The sequence below is a fragment of the Brachyhypopomus gauderio genome, chromosome 4 (assembly GCF_052324685.1).
Source record: "Brachyhypopomus gauderio isolate BG-103 chromosome 4, BGAUD_0.2, whole genome shotgun sequence".
Classification (NCBI taxonomy): Eukaryota; Metazoa; Chordata; class Actinopteri; order Gymnotiformes; family Hypopomidae; genus Brachyhypopomus; species Brachyhypopomus gauderio.
The window spans coordinates 30,969,131-30,997,123 of NC_135214.1; the positions used below are offsets into that span (position 1 = coordinate 30,969,131).

General features: G+C 39.2%; 4 protein-coding genes across 8 annotated transcripts; 3 read left to right on the forward strand and 1 right to left on the reverse strand.

Moving 5' to 3' along the window:
• Nucleotides 1–8: 8 nt before the first annotated feature.
• uck2a (uridine-cytidine kinase 2a) lies at nt 9–10,605 on the reverse strand. Of its 2 annotated transcripts, XR_013130557.1 has the most exons (8): nt 10,416–10,605; nt 6,404–6,563; nt 5,342–5,438; nt 4,912–5,054; nt 4,657–4,754; nt 3,633–3,681; nt 2,955–3,177; nt 9–1,759 (listed from the first exon to the last, which is right to left on the reverse strand). XR_013130557.1 is itself a non-coding variant. In XM_077003866.1 (7 exons), the coding sequence occupies exons 1-7, from the start codon at nt 10,518–10,520 to the stop codon at nt 3,041–3,043; spliced, it is 789 nt and encodes a 262-aa protein (XP_076859981.1). In that variant the 5' UTR covers nt 10,521–10,604; the 3' UTR covers nt 9–3,040. The 2 variants fall into 2 exon arrangements, 1 of the variants encoding a protein (XP_076859981.1); XM_077003866.1 differs by having other exon boundaries at nt 9–3,177; nt 10,416–10,604.
• Nucleotides 10,606–12,241: 1,636 nt separating this feature from the next.
• On the forward strand, nt 12,242–14,953 carry tmco1 (transmembrane and coiled-coil domains 1). The gene is made up of 7 exons (XM_077003876.1): nt 12,242–12,463; nt 12,612–12,689; nt 12,813–12,872; nt 13,009–13,055; nt 13,166–13,233; nt 13,369–13,513; nt 14,065–14,953. The coding sequence occupies exons 1-7, from the start codon at nt 12,394–12,396 to the stop codon at nt 14,161–14,163; spliced, it is 567 nt and encodes a 188-aa protein (XP_076859991.1). The 5' UTR covers nt 12,242–12,393; the 3' UTR covers nt 14,164–14,953.
• Nucleotides 14,954–15,277: 324 nt separating this feature from the next.
• Nucleotides 15,278–20,604, forward strand: aldh9a1a.1 (aldehyde dehydrogenase 9 family, member A1a, tandem duplicate 1). Its single transcript, XM_077003870.1, has 12 exons — nt 15,278–15,434; nt 15,801–15,970; nt 16,228–16,373; nt 17,133–17,262; nt 17,454–17,588; nt 17,756–17,952; nt 18,533–18,673; nt 19,138–19,326; nt 19,479–19,566; nt 19,647–19,788; nt 19,881–19,993; nt 20,120–20,604. The coding sequence occupies exons 2-12, from the start codon at nt 15,820–15,822 to the stop codon at nt 20,212–20,214; spliced, it is 1,527 nt and encodes a 508-aa protein (XP_076859985.1). The 5' UTR covers nt 15,278–15,434; nt 15,801–15,819; the 3' UTR covers nt 20,215–20,604.
• Nucleotides 20,605–22,426: 1,822 nt separating this feature from the next.
• On the forward strand, nt 22,427–27,687 carry LOC143512989 (torsin-1A-interacting protein 2-like). Of its 4 annotated transcripts, none has more exons than XM_077003871.1 (8): nt 22,427–22,736; nt 23,216–23,300; nt 23,842–23,919; nt 24,116–24,271; nt 24,528–24,635; nt 25,976–26,080; nt 26,193–26,291; nt 26,399–27,687. In XM_077003871.1, the coding sequence occupies exons 2-8, from the start codon at nt 23,294–23,296 to the stop codon at nt 27,151–27,153; spliced, it is 1,308 nt and encodes a 435-aa protein (XP_076859986.1). In that variant the 5' UTR covers nt 22,427–22,736; nt 23,216–23,293; the 3' UTR covers nt 27,154–27,687. The 4 variants fall into 4 exon arrangements, with proteins under 4 accessions (XP_076859986.1, XP_076859990.1, XP_076859988.1 ...); XM_077003875.1 differs by having other exon boundaries at nt 22,429–22,736; nt 24,570–24,635; XM_077003873.1 differs by having other exon boundaries at nt 22,433–22,736; nt 24,567–24,635.
• The last annotated feature ends 306 nt before the right edge of the window (nt 27,688–27,993 follow it).

Consider the following 27,993-nt stretch of genomic DNA (forward strand, 5'->3'; position numbering starts at 1 on the left):
TGACAAACTGCATGGTACAAAAATGTATTTATTCGTTTTCATTTCATCTAAGCCATGTCTTGTTTTTTTTACACTTGTACATTACAATACATTGTGAATAACTGAGATGCTTTCAAAGATGTGCAAACGCATGACCCTACTTTTAATTTTAATGTTTTTCAAGTGAAAGCAGTTGTTGCACAAATGCATTGTCAGGCCAGCTTGCAATTGCTGCTTTGACTACCAAACTATTGATTCCAGTGACTTATGCTTGTGCCATTTTCTCACTATTTGCTGGAATCATGGTTGCACGTGAATAAATCAATCATGACAAAAGTGCTTGCACTACAAGGATAATGGTCTTATGGCACCACTTGTCTAACATTAGATCAAGTACCTGGTCCACCAGGTTAAACATACTTGCAAGCTACTTTTAAAAGTAAAAAGCATCAAAATGTCCAGTTGGTTTATATGAACATTTTTACATACATGTTTGAGAAATCAATACAAAATATAAGTCAATTAATACATTGTACAAGAATTGAAAATGTCTGTAACCTTTGTAGTGGAATCCACAACTCACAGCAAAATGAAATGATTATGTAGCATTTACCATTCGTAATCACATAGGAATGTGAACTGAACATGAGTTGAGCGGTGGGTTTTGGGTCTTTCACAATGACTGATTTACCTCTACTTCTATGGTCAAGAGCAGCTGTTATAAGGCATATTGCATTTTTCCCCAAAAAAGCTGGTCTAGAGACTTTACAGAGTCAGTGTGAACCCAGCCTTGGGTATACCTGATTAAAGTGTACATATTTAGCATGTTTTATTTGTAAATGAGTGAAAGCAGAGTGTCTCAAGCAGGCTACTTATGAGGCTCCAGCTAATTGGTGAACAGTGGTTTGAATCAGAACACAATGATTTTGGTGCACATTAAATACTGTACATGAGCAGTGACAAAGTACATGAGCAGAGGCATAAACAAACAAAGAATTTTTGATCATCCAACTTGTGTTTCAAAGGGTATAAGCAAAACCCAGTGACAGTCTAATCAAGTGACAAAGTAACTTTTTTTTTTACCTAACCAAGTGACAAAGTAACCATTTACCCCTGAAGGTAGGGTATTTTTATTTGAACTCTGACCCTGAAAACATCCAGATGTGTGTCCACCAACCAGTAGATCATCACTTCAAATCCATATTAAACTTTATAAACAATTCATTGTCATAGCAGCAGTGCAGAAGGGAAAATGTTTCTGCCCCATCAGAAAACACAAAGCGACATAACTAAGAAGGTCGACAATTATCTTTCTGAGGGAAAATCTTTTTTTGACAAAATGAAAAATTGTCTAAGAAATTTGTTAAGGTTAGTACTGGCATTATGGGTTTGGGTATCACTCGAGGGAAGGGCAGGATGCCAAGACGCGATGCGCTGGTAATAGCATCTTTATTTTACACAAAGCTTCGCACTTGCGCTATAGTAAAACATACAACAAGAAAACACATGGAGTGACTCAGACAAAGACAAGCGACAAACACTACATTGACACACATTAAGTACCTTCCAAATAAACAAACCCCAGGTGCAACAAATAATGCTGACAAGACCAGCCACAAACAAGACGAGTGAACACACATCCAAAAGAAATACATATATGGACGTAAACAGATGCAGACTACATACATACACACCCGAGAGGAGGGGTCAGGGGCTGTAACGTGACGTTGGGATTTTGTTTCTTGTCCAATATAACAGTATTGTGAGACAATAATGCCCCCTGGAAATGAAGGAAATGTAATAAAGGAAATGAATAAGGAGCAAAAGCGGTTCGTTCACTATGCAAGTCCCTGAAACAGCTTATGCAGAATATCATGCAAGATAGGATAAGCACCACTTCTTAGGCCATGAAACTAAGAACACATTAGCTTAACCACAGAATCCTGAGCTAGAGGAGAGTGGGGCCCCACGAGCCCTTCAACAGACTAGATAACGTGTAAAAAAACCAAACTGATTCTGTGGTAAACCTTTTTGCATTAATAAAACAAACACTGCAGTAGCATCATGGTACATGCATGTTATACTCTCCAAGGAACAATAGCAGAACTAAATTAAAATCATTAAAAAGAAATTTTGGTCTGCCAAAAACTGTTGACAGCAGTCTTTAATATGTAAAGAGTACCATAAGGTAAAGAGTTAAAGAAAATTAGTTTAAAGTTCATTTTCAAGTGATTTTTCATCTGCTTTTAAGTGCTGTTTAAAAGACATTAGCACACAGCATCAAATACAGTAAGACTAGGACACTGATATTGAATAACAATCTGTATCTATTTCAGGATTTATTTCATGTTTTGGGAAACCCTGCTTTTAATACGCCACAGAGCTGTGGCTTTGAGGGTCAGATCAACAGACAATGCTAGCTGTCACGCCAGGCCACTGAGCATTGTTTTACAGTACACGTTCACCCCTGACTTACTCATAGAAAACAAGAGTTTTTGCTGAAATACAGTATGAATTAGTGGTTGTTCCTTTGGAGCAATGGTCAGGTAGCACTTTTGGTTGTAAGAATTATTAACACACACCAAGAATGCTTTGGAGACAATACTACAACAATGTATAAGGTACACAGAGAAGGATGTTATAGAAGTGATTTTGAAATGTCTTTTAGATTTTGTACTATTCAAGTCATAAGAATTCAGTGCAGGTCTGGGCAAGTAGCGTCCCTTTGGCAAATTCTAAAGTCACCTCCACCTTCATTTCTCTAATACTCCCATAAAGAGGAGGCAGAGGGTTAAGTATAGGAATAAATAAACAGGACAGAAATAACAACAACACTGACCTGGAACAATTCTGACCAAGGAACATCCCTCCTTTACAATCAAGAGTAGCAGTCAACCAAAACAAATTAAATAAATAAAATAAAATCACAAACAAAAGCATTTCTTGTATTAAATACAGTGCTTGTTTGTACATACTGACAAACAGCAGGCCTCCTTTCCACCCTCCAGTTGTTCTCTACCATCCTTTCATTGTTCCCTAGGAGACGGACGGTGCGGGGGTGTCAATGCGGCCTGCTGCTGGAGTCCGGTGGTTGCCGTTTCTGCGGTGTGATGTGCCCATTGAGGAAACCGTTCAGCCGTTTGGTCAGACCACCAGTCAGAATGTCCTGAATGTGCTGCACTATCAGATTAATAGCAACTGAAAACAGATGGTTAAAAAAAAATGGGTCAGACATTATATCCCACATATATATTAAAAATGACGACCTAAATGAAATAACGGTTATCGCAAAGTTATAAAAAAATGCCAGTTCTATTCAGTGAAATATTACATGATATTAAGCCATAACCACAAATCAACTTTTATTAATTTAAATATGTATTAAATTAAAGATTCAGGGCCTGGTTTCACTTGTTAAAACCAGCACTAACCAAACCTCAGAGAACGGAATGACAGGGCACGTCAACTGAACAAATGTTCTCACTCCCAGTCCAGACTCTGAGAATGGCCTTGCTTGGCACCATCAAAACATCCTACATTCCAAAACAGACTGGCTGATAAGCAAAACATTTCTGCCGTTCCATGGTCGTGCTGCATCCAACCACCAGACTGGACAGCAAGGGATGCCCGCATTCACACACTCCTAATCTTACCTAGATTATCAGCGCCTCTTGGGATGATCACGTCGGCATACTTCTTTGTCTGAGAAAATAAAAACAAAAAGAGTTTCAGGAGAGTTCTTGAGAAAAAGATCCAGTTGGGTTGGTATTACACAACCTGTTCCCCATCAGTGGCATACTCCACACGATATATTCATGACTCCACACGATATATTCATGACTCCACACGATATATTCATGACTCCACAAGAACCCCCTTCAGTGACAAAAACAATAAATGAAGGAAATGCATGCTTTAGGGCATATATAGGAACATTAGGAGCAATATATAAAGACAATATATTAAAAAATAGAAGCGAAAAGATGACATTTTTTGTAAAAAGGCAATATGCTCATGTGTTTCTAATGTATTCTTTTAAACTAATATTTTATACTAATAACAATATAATAAATAACTATACTTTTTATAGCAACCCTTGACATTCATTGTCTCTTTGGCAAACGTCAAATAAAACATTACATGTGTGCTAGTCACAAAAAGAGCAAAAACTGAAAGTAAATTAAAAAAAATATCACAAAAAACTACAACACCTGCTTCAATGAGAAAAAGCAGTGGTTAAAAGCATACAGGAATACATAAAGACAGGAAGAACGTTAAACTGAATAGCTGTTAAAAAAAAAAAAAAACATACGCACAAAATGACCACAGACCTCAGTTCAAACCTGTCTGTTTTATGACATTTGTGATAGATATTTAGAAACTACTAATAGTATTTCAAAAGGTCAAAGCCAATTTATAAACATAAAACCTGTTAATATGAAAACATTGTTTGGTAACAATTTTTCTTTTGTTTTGTCTTTTAGCTTTTGTTTTGCTTTTCCACTACCAAAGCAAAATTTATAAGTAAGAAAGCAACATTGCCTAGTGTTTATTTTGTTGTGTGTCCTATGTTGATATTAAAGGTGAACACCAATGGCTTCCACCAAGATTGTTAACTGGAAGAAACGTGGTCAGCTAATGAAGGGTGACATGAGAAATGACTCAGGTTAAACTCACTGGCAGGCAGAACTCTTCGAAGGCGGGCTTCACAAACATGATGTACTGACTTAAGATCTGCTCCAGGTCACGTCCTCTCTCACTGATGTCTCTCAAGACTGACAAACAGAACAACAATAAAACTGGAAACAGTCCAAATGACAATTGAGAAACACAAATGCCACAGAACCAATGTGGTGGAATGTCAAAACCACCTGAGAGAAGTGCCATTTTGTTTCCTAATGGATCCTAATGGATCTTTTCTGTCCCACCCACCTCTGCGTGACAGTCGCGTATCTGCATCCGTGTCTACAAACAGCTTCATCTGAAACAGGTCCCGGATCTCCTGCGAGTAGAACATGAGAATGCCTTCAAACAGGACCACGTCAGCTGGGTATACAGCCACTGTTTCCTCCTTCCTGTGGGAAAGGAACAGCCCAAAGCAATACAATAAATAGCCAGATAGAAAAGGGGGCTGTTTCATATTATAGCTGAGTCAGGCATTGTTGGAGTGCAAGTAAACATGCTTATATAACTTATATTAAGTATAACTCACATTAGTCGTTTCTTTTACTAAGAACATAGTGGGGCTACTGTGTGCACAAACATATTGCCATTGATTGCCAAATTACGCAGCCATTCGCTAAACAAAAGTAACCATAATCATAGCTGCTGTGGCAATCCAGAAACAGAAGCAAGAACCGACCTGGAATGGGTAACAAAGTCATAGACAGGAATTTGAACTGTTCTCCCCTCCATAATGTCCCAGAGTGTCTTCACTATCAACTCATTATCAAATGCATCTGAGGACAAGAGGAAAAAAGGGTGAGAAAGAAAAGTATCATTAGGAGCTTCTAAAAGTGGATAAAGGTTACCACAGGATCATTGCTTAAAGACTGATATCACACACACACACACACACACACACACACACACACACACACACACACACACACACACACACACACACACACACACACACACACACACACACACACACACACACACAGACAGAGGGGTGGTCTGTAAAGGTAAATGGACTACAAATAACTGTTTGTGACTAGCTGTTTATACTCACATATGCATAATACAGTGAACAATAATTTAATCAGTAAAGCATAAGTTATGAAAAGGACATACGATTCCTGGACATTTTGCTTTAAAATGTAAATGTGCCATATTTTGTCAATTGTGATTTTTACACCGCAATCGAAATTTGTCCTCCGCTTTTTACCCATCTGTGCAGTTAGAACACACACACATACACTAGTGATTACTAGGGGGCTGTGGATCACACGTGCCCAGAGCGATGGGCAGCCCTAGCCCGGTGCCCGGGGAGCAGTTGGGGTTAGGTGCCTTGCTCAAGGGCACCTCAGTCATGGCCTCGGGTCTGGGAATCGAACTCACGACCCTCCAGTCACAAGACCAGTTCCCTACCACCAGGCCATGACTGCCCCATCATTAATATGTTAATATGACTGCCCCATCTTTAATATGAGGCACAGCTAATTAACAATAATGGGAGTCAGTCAGCTGTGTTTCACAGAAACATGTTAGGCAATGCAGAACAGGCCATTAACTAGATAAATAGCTACAAAAAGAATGTCAAATTAGAAAACAATGTTATAATATTAACTAGAGAAAAAATTGAGAAAAAAAGTTGAAAGATTAAAGAAAAAATGGTGTGTAATTTATACACTTATTACGTTTGTAAGTCATTAACAGTCTTCAACCAACAAACTCTGCGATTACATTACAATCATCTTACCTGGATGGTCAAAGTTGAATTGTCCTTTGAGGGCTCTGGCCTTCTGTTCTGGTGTAAGCACCTTGTAGAAGCTGTCTTGGCTGAGGATAGCAACTTGCCTTTGGTGATGGTCAATCTTATTCTGGCCAAGAAGCTCCATAATCTTCCCACAGACTGATGACTAAACAACATATATTAAAGATTAATGTAAGCTTTATAAAATAAAAATTATTCTGATATCAATACATTTTAGACATTATGTCTTTAAAAATATGTTTGACCTTTTAAAATGATTTTCTTATTTGAGGATAATGTTGTATAGAGACTGCATATGTATCTGAAGTGACATGGATATTTAGCATTTCTTGGTTTTCATGGCTTTCCTGACTGTAAACGTACTCAGAACTCGATGAACTCTGGTTTCTCAGTGGTATATTTAATGACTTGTGTGTGTTTTAAAGGTCGTAAGCTAGAGATAGTTTCATTCTGTATTTATAACTGTCTGCATTTACAGTATTTACAAAAGCAATAAGCCAAGTTATAATGCCATGAGGCTTTGTTATAATGAATAACAATACAGTTGAACTCATGGCTAAAGGCTCTTCTGAAACAGCGACTACTTGCAATGTAACCGGCTGCCTTGCCAACATCAAGATTTAATTTCCACTTTTAACTTCCATTTAACTTCCACTTTAAGTGAACTTTCACTCTTCCAATTTATTTTGTATAGTTATGACTTCTTTTCACATGAGATTGAACCCAAAATAGTTTTGACAGTAATCAGTATGTCCTGTATATACCGTATACAGTTATATCCTGTTCCCTGGTGGTGTGTCATGGTCTGACGTCAGTTCCATGCAAGAGTACATTTGACATCCATCTGTTTGAGTGACCCACCTTCCCATCTTCCATCTGCGATTTCTGTATGTTTGTTTTTCAGTACAATCTCTTCAGTAGTTTGAAGTTCTCTATGTATGAGTTTTCTGGACTGTCGTCTGATGTTCCATGTATCATGTATTGACATTTGTAAGTATCTTTGGGTTCTTGAAAAGTGCTATATGAATATTTAGTGTATATTTCTGTGTATATTTATTGCTGTCTTTAGTCTTTCAGACTAGCTTCAACCAAGTCTACTCCACTTCAGAACAGTGTGCTAAATTCATGCTACACTGATAGCACCCTGTCTTTGTGTAATCTACACTACTTTGATACTGACCAAGCCCTACAACAATAAGCTAAAGAGCTGTTGCTATTGAAAATGTCTATTGAGATTGCTCTCTTGATTACAGAAAGATACGTAAAGTTAGCCCAGGTGTTGCAGCTGCCTAGCCGTTCTCTGGTTGAAAAACTGTTGCATCAGATACTTTCATATTTCTGAATGCTGACAAAAAACTGTTGCATTTTCTCTTTCAGAAACCACCTAATGAGACACCTGTGCTCAAATTCCCCTCCACCCATGAACACGGACTAGACACACTGCTAAAAGGACTTCTGCAAGTAGGCTATCTTCAGAAAAATATGCAGGTCCAGGTTTTAACCAACAATATTTTGGTCTAATCATTCATTTGAATAAAGCTATATGTGAAATGTAAAGTGAAAAACAGTGCACTGTAATAACTATTTCAACAAGTGTAAGAATCAACAGAAGCCTTACAACAGCACAATTTACAAACTGCTATTCATATTATAGCCACAGACAAGATTGGGCTAGTTCCAGCTGCTTAAAGTCAACACAGTAAACTAGCAGTCAGGTTTCTGAGTCACAATATTGTAAAAATCCAAGATATGAATATAAAGAAAGTGGGTGGTGGTGGTGATACAACAGTATGTAAAGTATTGGGAACAATGTTAAAAATCCCTAACTATAATTCCATACATACAAAATCCATACAGACAGAGACAGAACCCACTAGGCCTGCCTGAATGCCTGTCTATTCGTCTCTCAGACTTGACCACCATACCTTCCAAAGCTTCTACCAGCTGTAGCACTGCCCGTCTCATTCCACTCAACATATAATCTGCAAGTATTCAAGCTGTTACTACAATTTGTAACAAATTATAAACGTATACTCTCTGACATGTCATTCCATGCTTTCTTTTAATCATTCAAAGCCTCCAAAATGTGTACAAATAGAAGCTAATTAAATCTTAGCACCAAATACAGCTAATACAGGATGTGCTGTATTTAGACATAGGTCACATAGGTCAACTACCAACAAAAAATTCAAACTCAGCTTTCCCCAGTGTCACCCCTAACCCCCTAACCCCATCACTGAGGTGGGAATCCCCTTTCCTGGGCCACGGACACTTAACTTTGTAGTCAAAAGAACAGAAAACTGTCCAGCCCTCGCCAGTGCTGACTAATCATTCTTCTGCCTTGGCCTGAGGCTCTTCTGTGTACCCAACAGGCCCCACTGCAGTTTAAATATGTAATGCCAACGCCACCCAGACTGAACAGAGCACCACTGACATGGCACATGATCATTAACAAGATCAGAAAGAACAGACTGAATTTCTTACATCCAGCATATATAAGCAAACTGTATAAAGCAAGCTTCGCCATTTGGCAGAACAAACATTGGGGGAAAAAAGTGTTCATTCTTTAGAACTACATACATTGATTTAAGTATAAACATCTGATGAGGGCAAGTGTTCAGCAGAAGTAGCATCTCCGATATCAATCAACATGGTGTCCTTAGAGGATCACGGCGAAGACATAACATTAAGAGTTGAGATCGAAAGCAAGCAAATATCTGAGACACACATGCGCAGCCCAATAACAGCCCTGACTTCAGTGCGGTGTGAGTGCAGTGCAGAGATGCAGCACCTGCCAGCTGGTACTAGGACTATTCCAGTACACACACTCATGAGGAACACGTGTAAACAACCAATGTGGCAATAATTGTGTTATTGTATCGCTTCAGGAACTTGGCTTAGACACATAAGGCGTTCACGCCACAAAATATCATTTCAGTTTGGGGTGCCGTTGACCTCGATACCGTTTACCTGTACCGACTCCCTAATATCTATATTTAGTAGCTCTGTTCATAAATTAAGCAAAAGTAAAACGTTTGAATACATAGACATGTAAGAGTAATTCAAACTACAATGTCGCTACCAATCTAACAAAGGGCTCGTTGTTCTTTACGACTGTTATGTTTAAAATAAGACGCTCACCAATGTCTGTGCCATATCCAGTCAAACGTGTATTTCAGCTGTTAACTGTATTTCACAGCAACATGACTACTTTGTTATTATAGCTCGAAATGAAATACATACTAAAATTACACTATGGGATGATCTGTAAGCTAATTCAATGAATCTGAATATATAGACAGGCTTGCGCAAAGAGCCCGACAAGGGAATGAAGCGTTACAACAAAAGCTAGCTGGCTAGCTAACCTAGTCCATCTGCTTTACACATCAGTCACAGCATCCCACAGTAGCATAATAATATAAAATATTTCACATTCGTCGTGATACTGAATGACGAGAATGGCGTAAAGGGAATTATTCTGGTTAAATACTTGTTAACAAGTTGACCAGTCTGGCAGTTTGTGAATACCGGGTGGGCCAGCCATGCGGCTATGATAAACACGATACAATGGTAGAATTTGAATGGGCAGAAATGATGAATATGTCGTCTTGCTTCTACCCTCAGCATCGCTTGCTTACATGTACTGTTAATGATAAAGAAGGTTGCAAAAAATGTAATTTAGAAAGTTATGGTTTTCTGTAGTAAACTACAAAATACGTGTAAACCGCAAACAGGCTACTACTTCTACTGCCACTACTGTTTACATAAAACATATTGAGCCAGTAAAATTACTATATTACGTTGCATTAAACTAAAAGTTTGATCGGACAATATAACCCTTAGCAAGCACATGTAAGGTCTGACATGAGCCACGCGGTCGGCGCGTCGTCATCCACAGATACGTGGATGCTTCCCAATCAGGTGTCTATGTTCATTTGTGTTGTTGTGTTTCATTTTGTTTTATTTTTGTATCGGAGAACAAAATTTAAATGCCAACCTTTCCGCTCGCAGTGCCTCCAGCTACCCCGATGAGGAAAGGCTGACGGACGGCGTTGTCGTGCTCATCTTGACTGTCCAACTTCGCCTCGCTGTCTCCTGCCATGCTTGCTGTCAGTGTGCGCGCAGACGCTCAACGCTGCTTTTAGCAAACCGGGCGCTCCTCCTCCCTTCCTCTCAATTTTGCCTAGCTTTTTCCTTTGTGTGTGTGTGTGTGTGTGTGTGTGTGTGTGTGTGTGTGTGTGTGTGTGTGTGTGTTTGTGTGTGTGTGTGTGACACTTAACCACGGAGTGACAAATCTATGATTGGTCGGACGCATGGGAAACGATCTGTCCATATTAGTGCAGCCAAACTTATTACGATCATCTTGACTAAAGGTAAATCAGCGTCCTACAACAGAACCTATTAGTTGTATATTCTTAACAATTGCTTGTAGAGTTAAATAAGACATTTAAATTCACAAAATGTCCACCAAAGTATTGTTTTCTAGAAAGACCCAAAACCAATGTCCATATGTTTTATAATAAATAAATTATCTCATATGCACTTAGCGGCCACTTTTTAAGACGTAGGCCTACCTTGCTGGTACTAGTTTGTCTTCAGAACCATGTTAACTCTTCTGACATACAACAAGGTGCTGGAACAATTCCTCAGAGATCTTGGTCCAACTTGATATAATATAAATATAATAATATGTAATTTGCAACTTTGCCAGCTTCTCCCATTCCATTACATACCAAAGGTGTTCTGTTGGGTTGAGGTCTGGTGGCTGGTAAGGCCATTTGAGAACAGTGAACTAAATGTTATGTTAAGAAAATAGCTTTAGATGATATGATGGTGCGTTATGTTGCTGGAAGTAGCCATCAGAAAATGGGCATGCTGTAGTCATAAATGGATGGTCAGTAACAATACTCAGGTACACTATGACAATTAAACAATGCCCAGTTGGTATTAAAGGGCCCAAAGTGTGCCAAGAAAATATCCCCCATTACACAACCATCAACCTGAACTGTTGATACTAGGCAGGATGGATCCGTGCTTTTATGTTATTTATGCCAGATTCTGACAGTGCCATCCAAATGTCCCAACAGAAATTGAGACTATTGGGAATTATGTTTTGGGTAATATATAAGTAATTGTGTGGTGCTATGTTAAAAATTATTTAAAGTTAAAAACATATAGCCTATAACACATATGAAACATAGGCCTATATATATCCTATCCCTGTTTGGGGAATGAAACTTATTGTCTATTGTTCATTAATTAAAGCCTAACTTTTGCTAACAAGTGAGCAAATACTTCATTCTATCACTGAAGTGATTAACATTAATACATTAAACATTAATACTACATTAATTCTGCAAAATACAGCATACGAAACACAAGTCAATTTTACACTTTTTGTTGCAATTTAAACTTTCTGTTGTAAATATGAAAACAAAATTGGTTAATTGCAGAGTGCCTATATCTTTCTAGTTTCCTAGATGGATAGTGATATATTCCATTTGTTATCTTTATGTTAATGCATTTAGACGAGTGTGTTCCTCATTTCAAATTCTAAGATATACAAATGTCAGTTTATAACAGAACTTGATTGCAGATCACGTTTTTAGTAAAATTGGCAGGAGACAAAAGTCTGATGCAATACATTTATCATCTCAAATCGGAAAGATCAAGGTGCACAACTAGCCATTTTCCTTGCGTGAAATGTTGCATTCAATTTTATGAGCTTTACATTTATTTAAAACTAACAAGAGATGTTGGGTTACCCCCGTACATGGCAAACCTCGCTGGTTTCAAACGCGTTGATGTTTGTTTCGACCACTAGAGGGAAATGAGCTGCCATGACAACAAGCAAAGTCACCAGCGAAGAAAATGTCACTTAACGCTGACGCTGCTAATTGACCGGAGTGGTTAGCACGTCCTCTACTACATATTTTATTGTATAGCTAGATTATACAACTTCATACTTGGTCAATATGAGCACTATGTTTGCAGACACAATACTTATTGTCTTTATATCCGTTTGTACAGCGTTGTTGGCAGAAGGTAAGTTCAAGTAAATTACATTTTAGCTGCTATCTAGCGAGCTATAATTTAACCCAGCTAGCTCGTTAGCTAGCTTGGTAGCTTCACCGTATTCCTGTCTTTCTGGTCTATTGATGGACGTCTAATGCATTTTCTTCTGATCCTGTAGGTATAACATGGGTATTGGTGTACCGCACAGATAAATACAAGAGGCTCAAGGCCGAAGTAGAGAAACAAAGCAAAAAGCGTAAGTATCGTTAGCTGCATTTGTATGAAATTAACCTTTGCTAGGCATCGTTAATCAATAAGGTTGGTTTACTAGCTAGAAATGCATCCGGTGAAAGTATAATTGTATTTCTATTTGGTTAAGTGGAGAAGAAGAAGGAGACAATCACGGAGTCTGCTGGCCGTCAGCAGAAGAAAAAGATAGGTATGTTACGAGAGGACATTAGTTACTGTGTTCTCATGCAATCTTCAAGTAGACAATATCTTCACATAGACGGTAATAAAAACGTAGAGTCTGAAGAAGGTTGGTTATTAACTGAATTATTTTTGCTGCTCCGTAGAGAGACAGGAGGAGAAACTGAAGAACAATAATAGAGACCTCTCAATGGTAAAAGAGTAATGTGTGTCTGTGTGTGTCAGCATGTGATTCTTGTTTAAACATATTCTGTAAGTTTAGCTAGGTTTAAAAGTCTAAATTAAAATGATTTTGCATTATAGGTGCGAATGAAGTCTATGTTTGCCATTGGCTTCTGCTTTACTGCGTTAATGGGCATGTTCAATTCCATGTAAGTGAACTTGCTCATATAAATACTTCATACAGTGAGTTATATAACATTTGTTTTAATCACACTTTTGAATAATACGAAGTTGCTGAAGTGCTTTGTTTTAGACAGTTTTTTGTTTGTTTTTGTTCATTTCAGCTTTGATGGTCGAGTTGTAGCGAAGCTGCCCTTTGTTCCTTTGTCCTACATCCAAGGCCTTTCTCACCGTAATCTTCTGGGGGAAGATTACACTGACTGTTCCTTCATCTTCCTTTACATCCTGTGCACCATGTCCATTAGACAGGTAATCCTAAAAGGTCTGCCACTGCTTAACTGGGGCAGTCATGGCCTGGCGGTTAGGGAACTGGTCTTGTGACTGGAGGGTTGTGGGTTCGATTCCCAGACAGGCCATGACTGAGGTGCCCTTGAGCAAGGCACCTAACCCCAACTGCTCCCCGGGCGCCGGGCTAGGGCTGCCCACCGCTCTGGGCACGTGTGATCCACAGCCCCCTAGTAATCACTAGTGTGTGTGTTTGTGTGTTCTGACTGCACAGATGGGTTAAAAGCGGAGGACAAATTTCGATTGGGGTGTAAAAATCACAATTGACAAAATATGGCACATTTCATTTTCATTTCACTGAGCAGAATCAAAGTGAATGTATGTGAAATCATAGTTAAAATGCAGTGGTCTCAGTTAAACACATTTAAACATATCTATGTGCTGGAGAATGGCCACATTTTAAAGGTTTTTCTTTGTATCGCATATGAATGTTCTACAAATTGTTTCAGTGAATAATTTAGCATATGTAGTTTAATTTCTGATCTGTGGTCTCTTCATTAAACCCCTTTCCTCAGAACATCCAGAAGATTTTGGGTCTGGCTCCATCTCGTGCTGCAACCAAACAAGCTGGTGGATTTTTGGGACCACCTCCACAAGCTGCCAAATTCTCATAAACTCTTAGGACAATAAGCAAGCTCTCTTCTGTTGGTTGCAGGAAATGGCTCCCTCTAGTGGGCAGCATACGGCCAACACTCCTTCAATACCAGAGAACTATATTTAAATGAAGCAGCTACCACTGCAGTCTCACTGTTTTCTGATTTGGGTGAACAAATTGGATCATTTTTGGACTTGATAACTTGGAGGTTATGCATTCAGATATTCTCAAATGGATAGCATAGCAGATGTAAAGATGTAATACAAATAAAAGTTGTTTCTTGGAGATTAACACAAAAAATGTAATGTTGAATGTCATGCACTGCTGTGTAACACCAAAATAATTCTACACAAACACCAAAAATAAGCAGATCTGAACTGTTTGAAGTTTTAACTCTGCATTTATGGTCCTCTTGTTGGTCCCTTAGGCAAACTGCATGGAAAACAAAGTGCTACTGAATAGTTCACCTATGGTTAAATGGTAAAGTTTAGTGTTTGTCATATAGATTTTGTAACAGGGGAATCTGTGGCTGTCCAGCACAATACAGATGGAGATTTCAGTGTTTTTTTTTCCATTTTATTGCAGAAAAAAGTTTTAACTCAACGGTATTTTGAGTGCAGGTCTTAGACAAGTAATACTTAACAACTGTCTTTAAACTCAAAGATTATTTTTGTTTAGGATTTTGGTTATTTATGTGTGTGAGGAGAGTTGAATTAAACCATTAACTTGTATTCAGTTTTGAATTATGCATTAATTCTATTTTTCGTGCTGACGTTCGGTACTGAAATTAAAACAATTTTACACCTTGAGTACGCTGTTTTCAGGTAGATCTTGAGCAAGAAATTAAATGGTCGAAGTAATTGTGGCACCGGTCAAGTTTACACACACGAATACTACAGAAGCATGAGTTGTTTTTACATACAACATGAGAATTTTGCAATTTGCAAATGAACTGCTAACAAATATTTTTGCGTTTTGTATGATGATCGCGTGTCGTTACTTAATACAGATCAACTAAACATGCTAAACCAAATGTGCAATTAAAAGCGAGAACGACAGTTCAACACTTCCATTACGCCCATCTTATCTACCGCTGGATTTGTTACGTAAACAGAGTACAGTATATATCTACCGCTGGATATATTACGTAAACACAGTACCTCTATCGCTGGATTTGATTGGCTAGCAGACGCATATACGTACGTTACGTTCGCATCTTAAAGGGGAATAGAAAGCTGCAGCAGGCCTTCTATTGTACAAACTCGCAAACGCTGTCGAGCTCACGCTAAGGTAGGCATTTGATTATTATTCTATTTGCAGATAGTTGATCAAAAATATATGACAGTTAACAGTAACTGAATCTAGCGTTATATAATACACTGTTATGGGCTTTAGATGCATTCTTTTGCATAACTAACGAACTACAGTAGTTTTTGACGTATTATGTAATACTAGTAAGGAGTGGCTACTTAGTTGTTGACTGTTAAATGTGATGCGTGGAGCAGATATAGCAGGTGCAGATATAGCTACTGAGATGTTATCGGTCAAGTTGCAGACTGCAGCATTGTAGATATAAGCATAATGGGGTTTTTTGTGTGTTTGTTAGCTTGCTTGTTTTTTTCGCCCTTTTACTGAAGTTAAAATTTGTATCTATAGGTGAACATTTCAGTTTACAATGGCCCAGCCACCGCTTCTTTCGTTGCCCGAGTTCCACAATTTATCCACCGGCAATGTGGTTGTCAAAGAGCCCCTGAACTTCTGGGGTGGGGCGAGAGTGAAGTCCAAGGACACGAAGAACTCTGAACCAGTCTATGAGCCTGCAACGGGTAAGACTTCATTCAGGTGAACGTTTCCATTTGTCTACGTGTAGCCTCAGAGATACCACAAGATTTACTGCCCCAGCTTTACTGTCCTGCGTATTTTGTCACTGATTAACGACGCGCCACAGGTCAAAATGTCGCGTTTAAAATCGCACTGCACATGTCATTGCCATCCAAACTCGGCCTCAAATCGTGAAGCACAGTGAAGAAACTCCATTTGAACTTGTGTGCACACGTCCATGTATAATTCCGTGCTTTCCCAGGTCGAGTGCTGTGTGACATGATTCCCTGTGGGGAGGAGGAGGTAGACGAGGCCATCAAGAGTGCACACTCCGCTTACCTGAAATGGAGCAAACTGTCTGGGATGGAGAGGGCTAGGATCATGCTAGATGCAGCTCGTATCATTAGGGTAAAGAAACCAATACTAAAATTGGAGACGCATACACGATGCAGAGACGATTTTTAATAAGCTGCTGTAATCGAGTTTACAGTTCACGCCTCCCTCCAAAGTCACAAATATTTTAGTGCTTAGACTTTTTTCAGAGTGATTGATGTGCAGGTAGAAATGCAACCTTGTAGAGAGGTTACCTTACTGGTTAATACAACTGGACCGTATGTTGCAGATTGCACTTGGAGAAACCTTTTCATTTAGAGCTGATATTGTAATATGATGTAACATCATTACATTAATGACCTGTCACAGAAGCATCATGTTATCTATTTTTGCAGCATTTTGCTTCCAAGAAGTGAATGCAAAGACAAGTTAAAATGTATAACATCCCAAATTTTATTCATAGATGTCCTTAAATTGTAGGAATTTTGTTATTTGTAGCAAACATAGCTGTAGCATTGTTGAAAGGAAAGGTTAGTATGCTTTTAAACAACAATTACATCTGATTTCTTCTGAACAAATTTACTCTTTGTGCAGACCCAATTTATGGTTAATAGCTGTTACAACAAGTGTGTAATTTTGATTAATTTAAATTATTTATTTATTTATTTATTTATTTATTTTTTACCAAAAACTAATTAACTTCAGGTTGTAGTGCTATGCGGCAGGCAATTAAAAAGATACAGTGTCTATAATCTATATAATATATTAGATTTTGGGTTACATTTTGGATGAACCTATTCAGAATGTGTCAAATATCTTGTTCCATGTGAATAGGAACGCAGGTCTGTAATAGCAAGACTGGAGGTGATCAATAATGGCAAGTCCATCACTGAAGCTGAGGTGGACATTGACGTGGCCTGGCAGTGTATCGAGTACTATGCCGGAATTGCTCCCACACTAGCAGGTAAAATCCGTTTACCTGACAGTTCCACAAATGCATGGTGTGTGCATTTATTGGCTAATACATATATTTTTCTTACTTCTAAACCAGTCTGAGCCGGTTGTGAAAGTCTTATTAATGTAGACAACTCTATATGCAGTGTATTTTTGCTGCTTATGAGTGATTGTACAAGGTGAATTCTTTCTCATCATCAGGGCAGCATATTCAGCTTCCTGGGGGCTCCTTTGCCTACACTCGTAGGGAGCCACTCGGGGTGTGTGTGGGAATTGGAGCCTGGAACTACCCTTTCCAAATCGCTGCTTGGAAATCGGCCCCAGCCCTTGCCTGTGGTATGTGCACAGTGTGATATGTTACTGTTACTGTCAACACTAGCGTGTCTTCATAGCTGACGCTTCCCAGCTGCACTAGGTTTAGCAAGACTCCAGCATGCTTGCCAGAAGTTCCTAACGCTATCGTTATTGACTCAAGTCTGTCTTGTTTCTCTCTCTTCTCCAAGGTAATGCCATGGTTTTTAAACCCTCTCCCATGACTCCAGTGACTGCAGTCATTTTGGCTGAGATTTATAAAGAGGCTGGAGCACCAGATGGGCTGTTTAACGTGGTGCAGGGAGCAGCAGAGACTGGAACTCTGCTGTGCCACCACCCCATGGTGGCCAAAGTGTCCTTCACTGGCAGCGTGCCCACTGGCAAGAAGGTATAAAGGACAAAACATTTAGTTTATTTTATGTTTTATTTTTTTAGTGTATATGATGCTGATTACTATGAGTGATGCATTAAAAAAAATATATTGTCCCGAGAACCCCAAAATTTTAGAGGTTTGTGTTTGATCTGCAGCAACAAACTTGATTCAGCTCAACAATTCCTGATGTGTTTGTGTTTTGCTATGATAAGCATTTAGATATTTGAAGAACTCTAGCTTTTCATAAACATAAATTGCATGAATGTGTTTTAAATATTTTCCTGAACCTGTTGTAAACATCCAAAATAATTTTGCCACAGTGGGAAAGGGCTACTTAATTATATTAAATTGAAATTAAATTTCAGCTAAAAATTTAAATTTAATTTTCATTAGCATAGCAACTGACTTTATTCCATTAACACAGTATACTCAATAGACATTCATTATGTAAATTTTCCCAGTTCTTTATGTAAGAATAGCAAGCATGAGCTCAAAATAGTGCCTTTACACCATTGAGGAGTTTTTTTTCTGTTCAGTGCCCCCATGAGAAAAACATGGCGTATAAAAGGTGTTGATGTGATGTGCCATCTGTAAGGTCATGGGGATGTCAGCTAAAGGAGTGAAGCAGGTGACTCTGGAGCTAGGTGGAAAGTCCCCACTTCTCATCTTTAAGGACTGTGAGCTGGAGAATGCCATCAAGGGAGCTCTCATGGCCAACTTCCTTACCCAGGGAGAGGTCAGAATTGCAGTATTAATACTTTCCTGTCTTGAAATGCCCAAATGGGTTTTGTGTTCTTATGTATATTCTGTGGTATATTTGTATACGTAAGTGCAGAGGTATTCAAAGCACTGTCCTCAATGTTCAAGAGTCAACCGTGATGACAGATTGGCTAAGCAGTTACATGAATCATTGAATCAAGTACAGCATTATCAGATTTGGATTTGAATACCATTGTTTTATTGTGCCGACATATATTATTTGTGCTGATTCAGGGGCTGCTGATAAGTCCATTGTGCCTTTATAGTAGATAGAATTTTATTGTTGACATCAGGACCAACCACAAAATGCAGAAATGGTAAACCCTGTAGGAGTAAAGTAATTTCATTTTATTGCTTTCACTAGATGAATGGACTCCTACGCTGAATAAGCAGAGGCAATACTGTAATGTTACTGATTTTTTTTTTTTTTTTTTTGTGCAGGTGTGTTGCAATGGCACAAGGGTGTTTGTGCAGAGGGAGATTATGAAGCCATTTGTGGAGGAGGTGGTGAAAAGGACCAAGGCCATCTCTGTTGGCGATCCTTTACTGAAGGGCACGCGTATGGGAGCTCTGATCAGCAAGCCTCACATGGAGAAAGTGCTGGGCTTTATTAACGAAGCGAAACAGCAGGTGTTGTCACACACTCCTTTTAAAATGAACATGAACCACATTCATATATTCATATCGGCCACGTTCATATTTTCCATAACTGCATATGTAATTTTTGCAAAGGTGTCTACTTTGCATCAGAGGAACTTGAGATGTTTCGCGTCTTGTTTTAGGGAGCCAAGGTGCTGTGTGGTGGAGAGCCATTCATTCCCAGTGATCCCAAGCTGAAAGGAGGGTACTTCCTGTCCCCTTGTGTGCTGGGTTAGTGAGGAACCATATGATTTATGCATGCTGGTGTAGGTTATGAATTTGTGTGTAATATGTCCTTTCATCACACACAGATGACTGCAGGGATGACATGACCTGTGTGAAGGAGGAAATCTTTGGGCCTGTGATGTCTATTTTGCCATTTGACACAGAGGAGGAAGTTGTGCAAAGAGCCAACAACACCACCTTTGGCCTGGCCTCTGGAGTCTTCACCAGGTAAAATCACTATTGCCGCCTTCACTTCACTTCAGGCTTTTCACTGTGGTGTTTCCTCAGGAAACGTAACATTTAATTCCGCTTATGTTTAGGGATATAGCTCGGGCCCACAGAGTGGCTGAAAACCTTCAGGCGGGAACCTGCTTTATCAACAACTACAATGTCAGTCCAGTGGAGGTCCCATTTGGAGGCTACAAGATGTCAGGTATAGCTAGTGGAAACTTGTGACTCATTGTTTGATTATGGCATGTATTGGTTCTTTTACTTTGTGTTGTAAACTGAAGGACTGCAAGTCGCAGGACACATCAACCTTTCTTTGTCCTCTCTCCAGGTTTTGGCAGAGAGAACGGACTGGTGACCATAGAGTACTACTCACAGCTGAAGACCGTCGTGGTGGAAATGGGAGATGTGGAGAGCCTCTTTTAAAGGGTTACGAATGAGCCATAGCATTGCGTATGCACATCATACACGACAATGTGATTTACAATCTAAAGCTGTGATGTGGTGTAGTACCTTTTTATACAGTGTTATAAACCTAAAAGCTCCAAGGGCTCCATTTTGGAGTTGCTTCTGAAATGGTTCTGATTTATAACCAGCCAAAATGTTTCAACACTAAGTGCCTAATATCCGTTCATCATGAAACTTGCAGCTATCATCCCCGGGCTTCTTACTGCATTTGTATTTTGAAGCAAATTCCTGTGCTTGCTCATAATAGGTTGCATTCAGACTTCAGTTTTTCCACAGATTTATACAACTACAACAATTTGCAGTTCTGTCCCATGTGCAAATAAAGTAACCTTTGCTATGCAGAAATGATTTTGTCTGGCTACTTTTCCTCATTTACCTTGGGTACGGACAAAGGTTTTTTTGGTTGTTTGTTTTTTTGCTGTACTTTGTCCCCTGAAATACCTTTTTCTATGTTGAGTTCAACAAGAATTTCCTTAAGGGGACACTACAATATATCATGTGTACAGATCACAAGGTGGTTCACAAGGTTTCTAGATAAACATGACGTTCCATAAAGAGGTAATTCATCAGCTGTTCAAAGGGCTTCCAAAGCTACAATGGGGTGAAACTCAGTTCAAAACATGTTTATGTTCAAAACCTAAACTGGTACTGAATACTGTTTTGAAAAAAAGCTGATGTAACCTCTAACAACCAACCAGACACGATTCTGGTTATCATTATCATTTTTTAATTTGATTTTGCATATGTTTGGTATAACTGCAATAGTTGCAACAATTAAACAGGAAAAACAGCCATGACTTCTTTATCACCATTTTCCTCACACACACACACAAAACAACATAGAAACACACTCAACAATGGCTTGGTGGTAATCATGTTTTGGGTCTTGGGTTCAAATCCCTATCTGAGTGGAGTTTTCATGTTCTCCCTGTGTCTGTGTGTTTCCTCCGGGGTCTCTGGTTTCCTCCCACACTCCAAAAACATGGAGGTTTGGTAAATTGGCATTCCCTGATTCCCTGACAATTTCTCCCTGAGTGTGGAACTGTGTGTCTCTATAAAAAAAAAAAAAAGCAATTGTCAGAGTGTCTGCATGAATGTGTGTGTGCTTGTATGCCCAGTGGTGGATGGTGCTCTGTCACTAGCGTCTGTCCTCTCTCCCCTTCCTGCACCCCATTCAGTCCCCGAGGGGGCTGTGGCTTCCAGTAGCGAGTACGCTGTGTGCAATTGGCTGCCGCTTCTCACCGGTGTGTGATTGGTTGTGTAAGACTTGTACCTGTGTTAAATTTGTAAAAGCGTCCTTGAAAGGTGCTTTATAAATTGAACATTCATTCATACAGTATTTTGAGATGTGTATGCATCTTTCCACCTGAGGAACTTTAATAATAAAAAATACGTTTCCAAAATTTCTTTCTGATACAATACAAAATGTCTTCTTTCACCTGTAGGTTTTGAAGGTGTATGCTTTTTTCCAACACAAAACTATCAGTCTCCTCGCTGAGGAGTGAGCTTTCAGCACACGGGAAGAACATTGTTAATAGTCACTTAACAAGACAGTCACTTAGACAAGGATTTCAAAAAATGAGAATTAAAACATGCTGATGCCCACCACCCAACTTTTAGATTTTTTTGGAAATGCCTTCCTGAGGTGATAGATCTCAGTACTCTTATGTATTCTCTATTTTATGTAGTCATCAGAAAAACTCAGCAAGAACAATAATCTGGCCAAGAGAGAGCTGAAGGCAAAACTATACAACTCTTCACAATAAATGAGACACTACATCCAAGAATCCATATCCTAAGGCTGCAATGCAGATGGAAAGAGGGGAAGAAGTGGTCTACACAGTCTGTGATCCAGAGTCCAGGGTGAAACACAAAATATCCATAAAATGGCCTCCAAGTATGAGCTGCTAAGGGACTGCCTCAGACATAAGGGAGACATGATAAGTGTAGAAACAGTGGAGTTGCTATGGCAGGATAAGCCCCTAAATGAAATGTACCACTGACAAATATCAGAGGTGGCAGACATAAGGCAATTCTACCAATGGCTGAAAAAGGCAGGACTGCAGGACATCACATACGCACTTATCGTGTTAATGCTAGAACAAGCACTAGGTCAATCAAAGCAAATGCATATCACATCAGACATACTCCAAGATGCAGTCTGGAGGAGCCTGTGAGACAACCCAGCGTCCATCGGAGCCCTCGTAGATAATGCACTGAAGAAACAAGGGTTCAAAAAAAGGTTCCACGATGTTCTGAAACGTCGATGGACACAATAATATGAAATTACATACTGTTGAGGACCTTTTCTTATTTTTATGTATTTTATTTATTCATTTTTATTTGGGGGGATGCAATAATAAAAAGTTCAACGTGTGCTGCGGTCACTCCGAAACGGAAGCGTGAGGTTATGAAATTGCCGTGAGTTATTTTGACGCTACAAGTCGTGTAATAAATTGACCATATAACAAATGTACTTGGTGAGTAACAGTTTTTTCTGTTCTGAAGTCTTTCCCCCCCGTTGCTAGTTGTAACAGCGCTCGACATGTAGGAGTCCAAAATCCCGGCTAGACAGGAACTAAGATATGTAAGATAGCTGAGCTCCGGTAGCTGTGGAAGTTTTCCTGTTTACATCCGCGCCGACAGTGCTAGCTTGTGAATACCTAGGCCTCGTCGCCCTATGGTTTTATTTAATCTAAATTGTTATAAAATGTTTATTTGATTCGTGGTGGTGTACCCTAAAAGGTATTTTATGAGACAACTGCAATTCAGATGGTTGTGGCAGCCTTAGCTAATGTTTTCATGTCAAGATATGGTGACAAAATGGGATGTACAGAAATTTAAATTGAAATACACTTTCCATTTAGCTACTGTATGTAACTGTATTACTTCACTGCCACAAAACACGATGACAGTGTTGCACTTCATGGCAGGCCTGTGTGAAATGTTTCTAATGCAGGTGAGTCTGCAGTGAGCTAACCTAGCTATTTAGCTAGACGTCTATACTCGACCACAGAGACGGACCTCAGCAGAGTAAATGAACGGTATGCTATACTTAACCAGTCATCACCACACCTCACACTTTTTAATAGCGTTTAATACAAACTAAGTAAGATTAAAAAAAAAAATCAGATTATACGTTAATCTGTACAGCGAAACATCAGTGGAAACATACACGTGGAGCACATTTCTGGCACCTGATTTTAGTTTCAGACAAATATAAAATAAATGTCACTTAAGGCTGTAGAAATTTCCTATGCCGTACATTCAGTGAAGGATATCTTGTGTAATCAAAATGCAAAAATAAAATGAATATATTGAATAAAATGAATATGGGCCGTGGAACATTTTGTGGTGGATTAATTGGGCTGTAAGCTGCCAAATGTTGGGAACCCCTGCACCAACTCAAAACTCACCTGTTCACTTTGGACTATTCTTGGTCTGCCATTTTTTATGTACTGTCTAGTCTGCTATGATGCCTCCCCTTCCCTCTTCTTTGTAATGTGTCCTTGAGGTTCTTGAAGGGCACATGAAGATGTAATTCAGAAGCATTATTATGACCATCTGTTTTCTGTTACATCAAAGACCAGGCTGATAATGGTGTGTATGGCCCCGTGGGCGATGCCAACTCGCTGAGCCCAAGAGTCTCTCAAGTACCTCAAGGTAAAATAGAAAATATATAAATCCCTAACACTTATCGTAGATGCTGCTCTGTTCAATTCTTAATGTATGCTTAAACTGAAGCCATTTATTAGTTTATTTTTAATAATTAAAAATATTATTTTTTATAATATTAGTTAATATTAATTCATATTAATTAATTAATTAATTAATTAAGATCACCCATGTGGTGTTTTAGATATGAGGAAAGATCAAGAGGACACAGAAAGAAGGAACTCATTAAAACAAGAGGAAGATGGTGCTAAAGATCATCTTGGTGGAGGTGACATTTACTCCCCTCATGAAAAAGCACAGAGTTCACCTTCTACAGAAGAGCAGGATCCTTCTGACACTCGTAAGTGTGGGTTTGTTTGTATGTTTTGACACACACGCATACTCTTAGTCAGCACCACTCCATCAGGTTTCTTTTTTACACTTTGTTTACCTTGGTTTTTTAAATTATTATTTATTTACCTTATAGTCCTGTTTGTGTGGTGCTTCAGTTTGCCTTGCAAAATAGTTGTATGATGTGGTCAGTTGTATGATGTTGTCAACAAAGGATTAATCTGTGCATTAAGATTATTGTTCTGATTGTTTTGTCTTTGAACATGTGCTTGGAATGATGACCCCTCTTGTTACCCCTGATGTAGTAGAAGATAAGATGCAGTCTGAAGATGAGGACATAGAAGGAGAAAAGCCCCAGCACGGGAGTGAAAAAGGTATCCAACTTAATTGTTTTATTACTGTACATAGGACAGGGATGGGCAACTGGCGGCCCGTGGGCTGCACACGGCCCTCGTCCTCACTCAGTGCAGCCCGCAAATAGATCAATAATAATTTAATAATTAAAAGAGAAAAAAAAACCGATAGAGCAGGACTTTTTTGTTCTTGTCACGTAGGGCTACGCCCCCCTCTCCCGTGTCGGTGTTGTTCCTTGCCCGGTTATCCCGCCCTGCGTGTCTGTTGTCCTGGTTTCCCTCTGTCTGCCACGCACGTCATTGTGTTCAGTTGTGTCTAGTTTAGTCCTGTGTACTTGTATCGCCCGTTGTCGGTTATTTGTAGTTGTTCGGTTTTGTGGATTATCTGTCATCGCTGTTCTGGTATTTTCCGTCTCCGTTGTGTTTCTCCGTTGTGAATGACTCTCCTGTTACGACTCCTGCATGTCCTGTTGACCACTTGGACGGCTCTCCCGTTTTGACCCGTGCCTGTACAAACGACTTCGCCTATGGAATTCCCCTTATTAAATCTCGCTCTTCTCAGCGTTTGTGTCCGCCTCATCGCTCTGCAGCGCACTACGTGTTACACTTCTTTGATATGAAGGAGTTCAAATTCCTTTTTGCACTTTTTTATTAAGCAAATGTTTTGTCTTTGTTGCTTATTAAGGACATGTTAATGCATTTATATGCAGAAAATAGATGCATGTTGGTGCAATAAACATACAGATCTGAATTCATTTAAAATGTGTTCTTATTGAGAATAATTTGTAGTGTCTTTCATATCCAATTATTTGATGTGCATGGTCATGTGGCCCTCCAATAATAGTGCTGAAAAAATGTTGGCCCTCTTTATCATGGAAGTTGCCCATCCCTGACATAGGGTATTGGCGACCTAGAGTATAACCTTAAAGGAGCAATAAGTAATTCACCACCAAAAAGTAGCCTCAAATGTATGGAAAGTTATTTATTTAATATTTTACATGATCTGTTTTACATTATTATATATCATTATAAAGTGAAGCTCGCATGAGACGAGAATCACATTGTTTTGTTGTCCGCACCAGGTTGTTCTCCATAGAACAGGCCTCCACACAAGGAGGTGGCCATGTTTTAAAAACAGATTCAGTAGAGAATGTGTGAACAAGCCACTGGGGTTCAGCATAATTGCTGTTTGATAATGTGAAGAAGAATCATTGGAAATTTTACTGACAGTGCTTTTTATTTAAGTAATGTGATTCAGTTATTACATTTGCTTTTTATTTCAACCTTCATCTTTTTCCTCCCATTAATAACCATTGGTGAAGTAACCTTTTTAATACCTTTTTAATTCCACTACATGAAAGACAAGGATGAAAATCACCTAGATGATGTCACCAGCCTTGGGTGTGGTGTTACTTTGTCACAAGTAAACCCAGAAATAAAGCATTCACACAAGGAGAGTGCAAAGGGTATGTACTTCACGTAGTGTCTTACTAAACACATTTTTTATGTGGAGCTGTTTAGTGGGATTTTTTTATTTACTAAAGGTATTTGTTATATATTGATCTCCCTCTGCCTTAGACAAACACCCAGAAAGAAGGAGCTCTATGCAACAAGAGGAAGATGACACTGAAGCTGAAAGCCCTTCTCCTGTAGTTGGTTTGGACATTTCCAATATCAGTAAGCATCGATTTGCAAAGTCAGTATGATGTCTTTAAAAAGGATCACTTGTTATATTATACAAAATCTGTAAATGACTTGATTCTCATTTCTACTTGTTCACACAGAACGGTATATAGTTGCGGCATTTGTACTTATAGTTGCTATACTGGCTGGATATTGGATTTCGAAGTCCGGGTCTCCACCTGAGCAAAACGAATTTAACCTGACGCATGTCTTCCATCAAGAAATGGACAAGGTTCAACTCAGCTTCCCCAGCCAGCCCAGTGAACTCTGGAGGAGAAGCCGGATTCACCTCCGGAGGCACCTGCAGATGACACATCCCACTGAGCCGGTGAGCCTCCTATTGACCTCTGGTCGTGGAGCTGAGAAGACACTGTCCTGTCTGGCTCAGCGATTAGCTGCAGCCTTTTCCACTGCACTCAATGCGTCTGTCCTGGACATTGATGGGACCAGCAAGACAGAACAAGACCCTGAACAGGTCAAACTGGACATTGATTTAGCACTGAAAGAGGCCTTTGAGGGTGGTAAGCGTTCTGCTGTTATTCACCGCTTTGAAGAGCTTCCTCCTGGATCCACGCTCATCTTCTACCGCTACTGTGACCATGAAAACGCTGTCTTTAAGAAGGTCTTCCTGACGTTCACTGTGTTGCTTGAGAAATTGGAACTCTCACCCAACATTAGTCTGGGATTAGTGGAGGAGATTGTACAAGACTATTTAAAAGATAAGTTTATCTCCTCAGATGGGACAGCCATGTTTAATCAGATGGATGTAGACAAGCTGAGTGGACTCTGGAGCAGAATCTCCCATGTCATCCTGCCAGTGGTCCCAGAACACACCATCGAACAGCAGGGCTGCTAGCAGTGACGATGACCTGCATTGAACTGAGCATAGGACAATGGAGGCTCTTTGTACTTAAATCATAGCTCTTGAGGGAAATCACCTCAGGGATTTGCTGCTTTTACATCTTTAAACTACTTTTTCCAAATGAAGCACTAATATGCGTGTAAAATGTGTGTGTGAGGGAGAGAGTGTGACAAATATGTTAATTGAATGCTGTACCATTTTTAATAAATAATAAAAATCCAAGCAAGGTAAGGCCACTTTTCGATAAATAGATGCATTTCCAGTCTATAATGATTTTTACTATAGCCCCTAGCTACTAGTATTGCTATTTTTTTTATTTAGAAAAAACAGAAAATTCAAATCAATCTAGTTTGAATGAAAGCTGAGCTGAAGTTCTCTGTACATTCATTTTAATCAATTGGGCTGTTTTAAAAATTATGAAAAGGTTTTTTTTCCACTTTTTTAATTAAATAATGACTGTCCCTGGTGTTATTTAAAATTGTGATTTTATATGTTGGGAGAAAATTAATAAACGTTTCTTCGTTGGTACAGTGTTTGCCTTTTAAATAAATGTTAACAGACTTCCCACCTTCATCATCTTCACTTAGTCCATTTCAGGTTTGCTGTGGCTATAGAATGAACAGAGAAGCCCAGGTGTCCCTACTGAAGCACTTCCTCCATCTCCCAGGTCAGCCAGGTGACACAGTCCCTGCAGATCCTGGGTTTTACCTCAGATCTCCAGGTGGCTGTGCTTACCGTGTCTCCAGTGGGAGGCAAACAGGGGACATACTTACCACCTCAATTATCTGCTCTTAATGTTAAGGAGCAGCAGCTCTACTTTGAGCCCTTTCCAAG

Coding starts and splice junctions, on each gene's coding strand:
- uck2a (XM_077003866.1), bottom strand. CDS start 10,520: ATGGCAGGAGACAGCGAGGCGAAGTTGGACAGTCAAGATGAGCACGAC. Junction 3,682..4,656: donor TCGAAGAGTTCTGCCTGCCA/GTGAGTTTAACC, acceptor TTATTTTCTCAG/ACAAAGAAGTATGCCGACGT. Junction 3,178..3,632: donor AAGAGGCGCTGATAATCTAG/GTAAGATTAGGA, acceptor ATCTGTTTTCAG/TTGCTATTAATCTGATAGTG.
- tmco1 (XM_077003876.1), top strand. CDS start 12,394: ATGAGCACTATGTTTGCAGACACAATACTTATTGTCTTTATATCCGTT. Junction 12,690..12,812: donor AGAGAAACAAAGCAAAAAGC/GTAAGTATCGTT, acceptor TATTTGGTTAAG/TGGAGAAGAAGAAGGAGACA. Junction 13,056..13,165: donor ATAATAGAGACCTCTCAATG/GTAAAAGAGTAA, acceptor TTTGCATTATAG/GTGCGAATGAAGTCTATGTT.
- aldh9a1a.1 (XM_077003870.1), top strand. CDS start 15,820: ATGGCCCAGCCACCGCTTCTTTCGTTGCCCGAGTTCCACAATTTATCC. Junction 17,589..17,755: donor GGCCCCAGCCCTTGCCTGTG/GTATGTGCACAG, acceptor CTCTTCTCCAAG/GTAATGCCATGGTTTTTAAA. Junction 19,327..19,478: donor TTAACGAAGCGAAACAGCAG/GTGTTGTCACAC, acceptor GTCTTGTTTTAG/GGAGCCAAGGTGCTGTGTGG.
- LOC143512989 (XM_077003871.1), top strand. Junction 24,272..24,527: donor GCAGGATCCTTCTGACACTC/GTAAGTGTGGGT, acceptor TCTTTGAACATG/TGCTTGGAATGATGACCCCT. Junction 24,636..25,975: donor CCAGCACGGGAGTGAAAAAG/GTATCCAACTTA, acceptor ACTACATGAAAG/ACAAGGATGAAAATCACCTA.